General features: G+C 50.6%; 1 protein-coding gene across 2 annotated transcripts in view; it reads left to right on the top strand.

Annotated features, from left to right (window-relative positions):
- Positions 1-11,529, top strand: part of Lamc3 (laminin subunit gamma 3) — a 60,706-nt gene that overhangs the window by 42,920 nt on the left and 6,257 nt on the right. For both annotated transcript variants that reach the window (XM_021186157.1, XM_029474612.1), the window contains exons 21-26: positions 827-958; positions 2,359-2,506; positions 3,607-3,750; positions 7,068-7,170; positions 9,227-9,426; positions 10,785-10,931. In XM_021186157.1, the coding sequence (XP_021041816.1) occupies positions 827-958; positions 2,359-2,506; positions 3,607-3,750; positions 7,068-7,170; positions 9,227-9,426; positions 10,785-10,931 (874 nt within the window). The remainder of the gene's footprint in view (positions 1-826; positions 959-2,358; positions 2,507-3,606; positions 3,751-7,067; positions 7,171-9,226; positions 9,427-10,784; positions 10,932-11,529) is intronic.

The raw sequence follows: 11,529 nt of genomic DNA on the forward strand, positions 1-11,529 counted from the left end.
CTGGAACTCACTCTGTAGACCAGGCTGGCCTTGAACTCAGAAATTCGCCTGCCTCTGCCTCCCAAGTGCTGGGATTAAGGATCTATGCTACTATGTGCAGCATATTTTCCTCTTAGAATAAAAGGGAAAAAAAGATATATTTGGAAGCTGGGGTGATGTCTCAGGGGTTAAGAGCATGTATTGCTCTTCCAGGGGACCTGAGTTCAGTCTCCAGCACCCACATTAGGTGGCTCACAGCCTCCCACGCTCCAGCTCCAGGGAACCTGACTCCCACTTCTCCACCTCTGAGGGCTCCTGCACTCACATGCACACACAGACACACATGTACACACATAGCAAAGATAAATAACTCTACCTATGGCAGCTAGACAGAGTAGGATCCCGGGAGCTGGAGTCTCAGGCAGGTATGAGCTGACCCATATGGGTGCTGAGAACTGAATTCTGGGCCTGTGCAAAAGCAGAAGGCGCTTTCCACCCCTCTAGCTCACAGTTTTCCTCTTTAGCTCTGGCGATCAAACTCACTTTAGAGATGTGGAGACAGATCCAGAGAAGTTAGCTGACTCCCTCATGGAGGACACATGATAAGAGCCAGGATTGCCCATTCCCCGCTGTGTTGTCTGTATGAGAGGCCATGTGGTGGAAGGCTTTTGCCCATCCTCCTACCCGCACCACAGGTGTAACTGATGTGTGACAGGAGTCAAAACCCAGAGTGTCCCTGCTGTTGCTGCGGTGGCAAGTGGCTGGAGACCCTTGAAGCAGGCAGGGGTGTGGTCTGGGCACCACCACTTGTGTGTGCTCACAGTGACAGTCATGCCAATTCATATAGCCACAGGGACATGGCCACCAAGATCGAAGCTACCTCGGAAAGGGCCCTGCTTGCCTCCAACGCCAGCTATGAGCTCCTGAAGCTGATGGATGGCAGAGTGGCCTCGGAAGCCCAGCAGGAACTGGAGGACAGGTGAGGTCTCCATGGTGTGCAGAGAAGCTTGGGCTGAGCGTCCAGGAGCCTGTAAGAACCAGCTAGAGGCTACTGCTTCCAGAGCCAGCTCCCCCTTGGTCCTTCCTATCATTCAAGTCTCCACTGTCAGTGGCATGTAATACACAGTATTAATTACCCTCCTAGTTGCTGTAACAAAGTACCTGATCTGAAACAACTAAGGGAAGAAAGGTTTCTTCTGCTTCCAGTTCCAGGGAGGTCTTCCATCATACTGAGAGAGACTGGGCTTAGAATCACAGCGTGTGCCCCAACAAGCCAGGTTCAGCTATTTATCCTTGGATGAGAAGGCCATATTAATAGTGAAAAACATAAGAAGGAGACTTATCAACATGGCCACACTGGAAGGAGGGACAAAGATACGCAGTGGGGAACTCCTTGCTGTTCCTGTCGGTTTGTCTTTAGGCAGTTAGGAAGCTAATGTTTAAGCAGTCCTGGGCAAGGTGTGGCCTGCCCATCGGAGTCTCATCACGATTCTGGTTGCTGTCCTTTTCTTGTGATCTTCTCGGGGAAAAGGCTCTGCCTCTGGCTGGCTCAGGAGACAGGCTTTCTCCTGAGGGAATTCTTTGTTGGTTGGTTTGGTATTTATTATTTGAGGCCTGGTTTCTGTATGTAGCCCTGGCTGTCCTGGAACTCACTCTGTAGACCAGGCTGGCCTTGAACTCAGAGATCCTCCTGCCTCTGCCTTCCAAGTGCTGGGATTAAAGGTGTGTGCCACCACTGCCCGGCTCCTGAAGAAATTCTAATTCCTGGAATCCAAGGTTTCTGTAACTTGATAACATTCTTCATCTCTGTTGGGCCAGTTATCCATGGCTTCATGTAGGGAAGGCCTGGGGCAGGAGCAGGAGGTGGGCTGGCGATGTTGTACCTACAATCCAGAAGCAGAGAGTGAGCAGGAAGTCACCCACTTCCTCTGGCACGTCTCCACCTCCTCAAAGCTAACTCCTCAATGACACTACACGGGAACCACCAAGTGTTTACATACATGCTCCTGTGGGGGCCATTTTACATCCAAACAGCAACATATGCCAAAGGTCGGCAGCAAGAGCATGGCCAACCAAGATCACAGCCTACGCCACTGGTCTTCTATCCCCCCCCCCCCACACACACACAGGTAGCTCTCTCTGCAGCTTGCCAAGAGGATCTAAGGGTCTACAGAATGTGTGATTCTCAGGATGCACCCTAGCCTGGGCAGAGAGGCATGGGAATAAGGCAATAATGGGTCTGCTCATCTGAAAGCTTTGCACGGGGCGAGTCTGACCTTTGCAGATCAACAGCTCCAGCCAACAGCTTTGAGAGAGATGGAGGGGGGGGGCATGTCCTGCACCCTGTTCTGTGCCTCATCCTGACCTCTTTCCTCCCAGGTACCAGGAGGTGCAGGCAGCTCAGACTGCCCTGGGCATAGCTGTGGTAGAGGTGCTGCCCAAAGCTGAAAAGGCACTGGCCATGGTGAAGCAAGTCATTGGTGATGCAGCCCCACATCTCGGCTCGCTGGTCACCCCTGAAGCAACGGTCAGTTCAATATCCCTGGATCGCCTCGTCGGGTGGCAGTGAAGTTTCTAAATAATGGAGCAGCCAGAGGGTCAGATGGAGGCGGGAAGGGCTTCTCGTTAACTGGGAAGTGGCCTGTTGAAACAGGAGGGGTTCTGCCAGTCTTCCATCCCAAGGCTATAACTATGACATGAACAAGGACATCAGAGGGATGGGGGTGATGTGTGCCCCAATTCCCACTCCAGCAATGACCTTGACCAAGGATTTCCCTCCCTGAGTTCTAGCCACTAGTAACCCTCTATCCCTTGGACTCGCCCTCCTGTGGCTTAATTTTAGAGGTGGGAGCTGGAGGGGATCTAGGCAGCCCAGCACTGAACACTCCTCATCCTGCCTAGCTTGTCTGTTGGGGAATCCTGAGCTCTCCAGCCTCAGAAACCCGGCTTTAGTAGAGCACTAAGCCAGCTGTTGGTGCAGCTCCTGGGGAGAGTGTGTGCACAGCATGCACAAGGCCCTGGGTTCCACCCTCAACACCAAGGAAGTAAAAGCCAGAAAGAAAGCTCTCCAAGTGCATTTGAGACAGAGGCTGCCTGCGGCTACCGTCTCATGGCTTCCCTTGCTTTCTTTACATGCAATAACCTGGATGACCCAGATACCACTGAGAACTCGGGATCATACACAGCTACACAGTTCTGCCTTTCTAACATCAGGAGTGCTGTATTCTGAAGCACATAGGTTAAGGTTCAGATGGAGGAAGGGTTGTGAGTCTGGGAAGGGATTCTCTCACCTTACAAGGAACAAAGGCAGTATACCCACAGGTCAGGCCAGGTAGCAGGAGTCACCCAGGGCTACCTAGCCAGAAATTGGTGGGGCTGGGGTCTGAGCCTCCACTGGCAAATTCTCCCAGCTTGATTTCTCTGAAACCCTGCTGTATCCTGCCATTGCCTTGCCCCTGAGTATCTGAGGTCCCGGGGACAACAGGAGGCACTCTGAGATCAGGATCAAACGTTTCAGTTCTGGGCTAGTAGCCACAGGCTGACCCTCAGCACAGTGGGGCACTTTTCCCTGAGCAAAGGATCTGGTCCTCAGCTCTACCTGAGCCTACCTTCTCCTCGAATCCTCAGAACTTCCAAGCTAGGGACCTGAGCTGGAAAGTGAAGGCCCTGGAGCAGAAGCTGAAGCAGAAGGAGCCCGAGGCAGGTCAGGCTGTGGGAGCCCTGCAGGTGGAGGCTGGGAGAGCCTTGGAGAAGATGGAGCCCTTTATGCAGGTCAGCTTTGAATCTGGGACCTGGAAAAGGGAGGGGCTGCCTCCAAGGGAAACTGGGCTGGGGTGGGGTGGGGTGCAAACATGAAAAATAGCACCTCCAAGAGTCAGGCGCCTCCCTCGAAATGCCTGAGAGCTTTAAAGTAGCCAAGCCAAGGGAGGGGAGTCTGGGTGCTGAGTAGAGAGTAAAGCAGTGAGAGGAAAGAGGATAGACAGATGACAGGAGTGGGCAGGTAGATGACAGAGACCATATATATCCACACACCCTCTCTCAGAGTCAGTCACAGACTGGATGGCTCTTGTGTCTCTTCCTTCTGTCTGCCCTTACATATGCCATGTTCAGAGGCACCCACTCTGAGTAGCCCTTGGGACTCAGTGTTAAGTTCCACAGCCTGGTGTTCGGCCCAGAGAGATGACGTTGGATGGGGATGGAGGTTTCTAGAATGGGCAGTTGAACTCAGAGCATCCTGCAAATGTATAGAAGACCCATTAAAAGTTATTGCGCTAGAGCGTTTTTCTGAGGGAATAATTTCAGACTATGGGACGGTCCTACGAACAGCATCCGAAGATCTCAGACCCCTCCCACAAGGCCATTTCATGTTGTCTTAGTCAGCCACAGGATATGTGCTAAACTCAGGAGAGCAACGTGACACCACCCAGGGACACAGCCTACTGACCAGACTTAGAACCCCTGCAATGGTAGTCATGGCTTCCCCACAGGCCCCTCAGCTTCCCTGCAAACCCAGGATGCAAGTTCTTTTGAGGAGAAAGGAAGTATTTGAGGATTGGACCCGGGGCCTGACACCTACCCAGGCGAGCTTTGCTGTGTTGAGGATCTACATAGTGCCCTCTGACCTGACCCATACCACACACACACACACACACACACACACACACACACACACACACCAACCCTGTCTGAGAAAGCCAGGAAGACAGGCAGCTGCTGCAGACACTCAGGGAGCTGAGTCCTGTGAGGAACAGACCCTCCTCTGCAGATGCTCAGTTACCTACAGTCCTCACAGCCCCCCCCTCCCCAGTCCCTACAGTCCTCACAGCCCCTCACCCTTCCCCCAACCTCCAGAGCCTGAAACTAAGGCTTCCCTGGCTCTTCAAACACACATTGTTGATCTGTAGCAAATCCCACAAGAAACCACTTTGTTTTTCAGCCTCAAACATTTTATTGATTATTGCTAAGTGTCTACTTTGGAACTTCCAACAGCAGCAGGTTAAATAAATATTTATGTGTGCCAAGAAGACGCAATGGAACCTAAAGCCTGGTTTAAGTGTGCTACCACCTAGGCCTGTGTTCCCCTTCCCTTGATAAAGCTTTATATTTGAGCTGTTTGGAAATAAAAATTGACTCCCACCTCAAGGGACAATTTACCCTGTTTTTTTGGCCTTTACCCTTCTACCATGCTGCACTGCCCCTGTCTATGTTCTGGAACATTCCTCCTGAAAGTAACCCCAGGAACACATACCGCTAGGTGGTGCCTCCGCTCCCAGTCTGAGACCCTGCATGCCCCTCTGCTGTCCCTGACTTTGCGTGAGCTGTAGCCTGTCCTCTGACTGTGGAGGTCAGAGGACAACAGTCAGAGTTTGCTGTCTGTTCCTGCCAGGTGAGTCCTGAGGCTCAAACTCGGATTTGTCAGCCTTGGCAGCAAGCACCTTGGCTCAGTAGACATCTTACGGACCACAGATACCCGGAAGAACCCAGCCCCCTTTGATTTTTGTATTATACATTCATTTAGATTTTGTGTCTGGGCATGGGTGGGGTCATTCATTTGCTGCAACCTGAGGACAACTTGTGGAGGTCTGTTCTCTCCTTCTACTGTGTGAGGCCTTGAGGTCCTTTACCCACTGACACCTAGCCAGCCCAAATTCCTTTCTTAAAAGCAAAACAAAACAAAACAAACAAACAAACAAAACCCACCTTTTTATTAGCATATATTAATTACATGTAATAATTAGGTTTCATCATGACAGCTTCAAACATGTGACAGGATTATTTCAGTCATGTTACCTGTTATGCATCCTATTATGGGGCAGTGTCACAAGGTCCCGCTCCTCCCTAGGGAGGAGCTAATGATTGACAGAATGTAGTAGTCTTTGGTGGTGTAGATAGGCCCGCTGAGGCACCCCCTTCCTACACACCTCATCACGCCCCCATAGAACATATTCTTATATCTATTTATCTTTTTATAAACACATCAGATACCGTGATGGTACAGGGTACCGGTTACCGGTTCTTGCCAGCCTCCCTCCCCTGGCTTATTTTCCCAACAGGTTACCTATCATTCCACTCTTGTGTCTTTTGTGTAAGCTGGAGTGTCAGTGCGGTTGCTTACTTCTGTCTTAGCCACTATTCTCTTGCTGTGAAGAGATATCATGATCAAAGCAACTTACAAAAGAAAGCAGTTAATTGGGGCTTGCTTTGAGTTCCGAGGGGTTCAGTCATTGCCATCACAGCGGGAGGCATGGCAGCAGGCAGGCAGGAAGGCAGAGAAGGTTGCTGAAGCAGTAGCTGAGAGCTATATCCTGACCCATAATCAAGAGACAGAGAGAGAGAGCAAGACTGAGCTAATCATGGGCTTTTGAAACCTCAAAGCCCACCCCAGTGACCTCCTCCAACAAAGCCACACACCCAATCACTAACTGCAGACCAAACAATCAAATATATAAGCCTGGGGGGGGGGCATTCTCATTCAGACCATCACATATGTGGGTACCTTAGCAGTGCCTACACTGCTAAAGACAATGTCTCCTCCATCATCATTACTTCAGTATAAATCCATAGGAAGGAGCAGGACCTTGGGATGCCCTGCCCCCCCCCCCAACAGCACGCTGGATGTTGAGGGCCTTGATGATATGCAGAGCTTGTACAGGTCGGCCCAGCTGCTATGAGCTTAAGAATTCAAAGTTCGAGCCATGCCCTGCGGTCAGCTTCCTGTGACTCTTACATTCTTTGTCATCTCTCTTGCACAAGCAAATCCGAGTTCTTCCCTATCTAGTCACATCTGGCAGCCATGGGGCAGGTGCTTCAGAGCCAGGGGCTGATATCGCAGTGTCAGGGGCTGAATTGTGTGTTGTCTCCTCCTCCTCCTCCTCCTCTGGCTGAGTTTCCTGGTCATCCTCCAGGCTCCTGAAGACAGGGGTCTTCTTGGGATTGTTTTGGGGCTCCAGTCATGTAGTCAGATTGGGGCTCCTAGAATCAGGGTGATCTCCAGCCAGTCATTCTGAGGTTTGGGGCCCAGCTTGTCCGTCTGGGGCTCCTAGATCTCCCTCCAGGTGGCAACCCTGTCTTTCTTTTCCTCCTTCCAGCTACACAATAAGACCACAGCTGCCTTCACACGGGCTTCCTCAGCTGTGCAAGCTGCCAAGGTGACCGTCATAGGAGCAGAGACCCTGCTAGCTGACCTAGAGGGTATGTGTGTCCTGCTGAGCCCTGCATGCTGACAATCAGTCAACTTGCCTTAGCCAGGGATGCCTATGCCACAGGGAACAGAGTCGACTTATGTGGACTTAAACCAGGTAGACCGGTCCTTCTGCCTCTCAGGATTTCCACTATGTTTGTCTCTCCGACTCATATGCCACTCACCAGGTACTGGCCCTGTGGCCACCACAGCTAGCTCCCAGCATTATCATCCCAAGTAGAGTCCCCCAGGATTAAATTGGAAGAGACTCTGTTGTCACTGGCAGTGGGCGTGGCTCAGTGGTAGAGAGCTCTCTAATGTTTGTGAGGTCCCAAGTTCCATCTTCAGCACAGGTAAAAAGCAAAACCAGGGGCTAAGCATGAGGCTCAGTTGACACGGTGCCTACTGAATGTGCATGATGCCCGGTGTTGGATCCTCAGCCCCAAATAAACCAGGCCTATGGCGTATGCCTACAACCTCAGCTCTCTGGAGGGTCAGAAAGCCAAGTTCATCCTGGTCTATACAGGGAGTTTGAGACTACCCTGAGCGTCATGAGACTCTGTCCAAAAAAGGAAAAAGGAAATGCTGGGTGGTGGTCATACCTATACTTCTTAGATAAGGTAAACTAGCAAGAGTGCCTCAAGCTTGGGGCCAGCCTGGGCTACCATCGTCAGTTCTAAGGCAGCTTGAGCTATTGAATGAAACCCTGTACCCAAAGGCCCCAAACAAAACAAAACTGGAAGCTCTGTTGTAGAGTTTCTCTTTAGAGCTGCACAGGTTTTCATGCCTGCTCAAACGTCTGCAGCTTTAAGAAAATGGAGTTGAGCTGGGCAGTGTGGCGCATGCCTTTAATCCCAGTACTTGGGAGGCAGAGGCAGGCGGATTTCTGAGTTCGAGGCCAGCCTGGTCTACAAAGTGAGTTCCAGGAAAGCCAGGGCTATATAGAGAAGCCCTGTGTCTAAAGAAGCAAAACCAACCAACCAACCAAACAAACAAATAAATGGAGTTATATGGGGGATGGTGACAATGGGAGCGTCAGGCGGACCTCTGAGTTTTAGGCCAGCCTGGTCTGCACACTGAGACAGGCAGGGCCACACAGAGGAACCCTGTCTCAAAAGAAGCCAAGTGACATGTTTCACAGGTGGGTAAAGTGAGAAAATTCAATTGCTTATCCATCCTTGAGTCAGAGCAGAGCTCTCTCTCTCTCTCTCTCTCTCTCTCTCTCTCTCTCTCTCTCTCTCTCTCCCCCTCAGGGACAGCTGTGTGATTGGTTCTTCCCGCATACCATCTTTGCTCCAGAGAGAAGCCTTTGTGGCTCTCTGTCCACTCCACCCAGCACCTGCCCTCCCCCTGCCTGCTGCACACTGGATATGGAACTTTAGCCCAGTGGTGCCAGGACAGGAAGTGTCTTCTTGGCTTCTAGCTTTCTTGGGGCATAAGGCTGTGGTCACTCACTCAATGGGGCCTCCTATGTAAAGGACATGGTTGTGTGTGAGCTTCTCTAACCAAGAGTCACATTTAGGGAGAGGTAAACCTGTGCTGTGGGATATTGTGGGTAGTTGTAGGGGACATTGCTATTGTATATCTCATGGCTCACTGCCTTGGCTTCCTTTTCTTCCACACGGAGATGGCCATGCCTTCCCAGGGGTCAACTTCTCTTCGTTGAAAACAAGACTTTGCGTGTGTTGGGTAGAAATTTGTCCCTCTGACTCTGATCTATAACCCAAAAGATTAACTTCCAGCCTCAACCCCAAACTCTCCCCACCCTCTTCCATCACAATCTAGAGACATTTAGGCTGTGACTACCATATGATGTGACTTTAACAGAGAAACCACAATGCAAACACATGATAGCATATGGGCCTTGGTGTTCGATGAGGACAGTTTCTCACTCCTTATGTTATTCCCCGGTGTCACCTTGAGAAGGGGCCACATAGATCTCCTCTGTCTCCAACCTCCACTCCCATTGTCCAAAGTCCGGGGCTGGTCGAGCTTCTGCAGTCGACACTCAGTAGGCTGTCCAGGGTGAGTCTGTTCCTCCCGCCACAGTCTTGGCCAATTTTGCAGGAATGAAGCTGAGGTCTCCTCTACCCAAGGAGCAGGCAGCGCTGAAGAAGAAAGCAGGCAGCATCAGGACCAGGCTCCTGGAGGACACAAAGAGGAAGACCAAGCAGGCAGAGAGGATGCTGGGAAATGCTGCCTCTCTCTCCTCCAACGCCAAGAAGAAAAGCAAAGAAGCAGAACTGATGTCTAAGGACAATGCCAAGGTCAGGTACAGGACAGCCAAGGTCAGGTTCAGGACGGCAGCAGCTTTCTCCGGTTTGGTGCCGAAGATCCCACGCTGCCAAACTGCTGTGGGCCCTGGCTCCTAGATCAGGAGTTCATGTGGGTGACCTCACTAATTTTTTAAGGAAAAGGAGTCACTGGTGGCCCTGTGAGAAGGAGAAGACTCTAGGCTGAACCAAATTCAAGGCTGAACTCATATGACCAGGACTCATACCTGGGCCGTTTTTCTTTGTTTTATTTATTTCATCTCCTTTTTCTTTTACATATTTATTTATATTTATTTTAACTTATTCATACAAATGTTTCCCCTGTGTGTATGCACGTGTACTATAGATGTGCCTGATATGGGCAGAAGTCAGAAGCAGGTGTTAGACCCCCTGGCTGTGAACTGTGGGTGCTGGCAAGTGACCCAGGTCCACTGCAAGAGCAGCAGCTGCTCTCTACTGCTGAGCCACCTCTTCAGCCCCCACTCATTAAATTTCTGACAGTCTCACATTTCCTAGACTGGCCTGGAACTCACTATCTGGCTGAGGATGCCCTTTAACTGTTGATTCTTCTGCCTCCACCCCACCCCATCCCAGTTTATACCCTGCTAAAGACTGAACTCAGGGCCTCATGCAGTCAAGGCAAACACACATCCAAATGAGCCACATTCCCTAGCCCTAGGCTCTCATTAACTGAGGCCAAATTCTAATTGTTCTGTGTGTGTATGTGCGTGTGTGTGTGTGTGTCCATGTGTCCCGTCCTCAGATCCAGTACTCACACCCAAGTGAACTCTCTTCATGGATGCTTAAACTGAAGGGCTGACTTGAAACTGGGAGTTCTAGGTGCAGTTTCTTGTCCCACAACTCCTCTTCCCTCTCTCCAGACCTCTTGTTTCCTCATCTATAAAATAGGTAGACTTTCTCCACTAAGGAGGAATAAGGAGTTTATAGTAATTTGTACTGGGCACATATCCCATCTCCAGTGCATACCTGTTGACTGTGGGGATGAATGAATGAATGAGTGAGTGAGTTCTAGATTATGAAGTACACTGCTTGGCATTGTGTCATAAAAGATGTTGTCCAAGCCAGACCTAGTGGTACAAGCCTATATCCCAGCTACTTTGAGGGCTGATTCAGAAGTATCTCAAATCCAGGGCCGGCTTAAGTAACTTAGAGAACTCCTATTTCAAAACAAAATATAAGAACAGGTCCTGGCATGTGGATCAGCTGTAAAGTACTTACCTAGCATGTTTGAGACTCTGGCTTCCACCTTCAATACCGAAAAAGAAAAACAAAGAACAAAGTTCCTCTTTCCCAAAGGGCTCATTCTTCCCTTCCCTGCTGCTGTCTTGCAGCTCTCCAGAGCTTTGCTGAGGGAAGGCAAGCAGGGCTACCGTCATGCCAGCCGACTTGCCAGCCAGACCCAGGCCACACTCCGTCGGGCCTCTCGCCTGCTGCTGACCTCAGAAGCACACAAGCAGGAGCTGGAGGAAACTAAACAGGTGGGTGTGTGCAGCCCATTCCCCCTGTGCCCAGTGTCTCAGTTAGCATTGCCGTTACTGTGAGAAACATCATGACCAAAGCAACTTGGGAAGGAAAGGATTTATTCCACTTATATTTCCAGATAGCAATCCATCAGCAAGGGAAGTCAGAACAGGAACTCAAGCAGGGCAAGAACTAGGAGGCAGGAGCTGATGCAGAGGCCATAGAGGGGGGCTGCTTACTGGCTTGCTCCCCATGGCTTGCTTAGCCTGCTGTCTTATAGCACCATTCTGGGTTGACATCAGCAAGCATGCCTGGGCCCACCCACACCAATACTAATTAAGAAAATTTCCTAGGGGCTGGAGAGATGGCTCAATATTTAAGAACCTTTTCTGTTCTTCTAGAGGTCCTGAGTTCAATTTCTAGCAACCACATGGTGGCTCACAACCATCTGTAGTGGGATCCAACACCCTCTTCTGGCACACATATATATACATGTAAATAGGGGCTGGTGAGATGGCTCAGTGGGTAAGAGCACCCGACTGCTCTTCCGAAGGTCCGGAGTTCAAATCCCAGCAACTACATGGTGGCTCACAACCATCCATAACGAGATCTGAC

The sequence above is a fragment of the Mus caroli genome, chromosome 2 (genome assembly GCF_900094665.2).
Source record: "Mus caroli chromosome 2, CAROLI_EIJ_v1.1, whole genome shotgun sequence".
In the NCBI taxonomy this organism is placed as follows: Eukaryota; Metazoa; Chordata; class Mammalia; order Rodentia; family Muridae; genus Mus; species Mus caroli.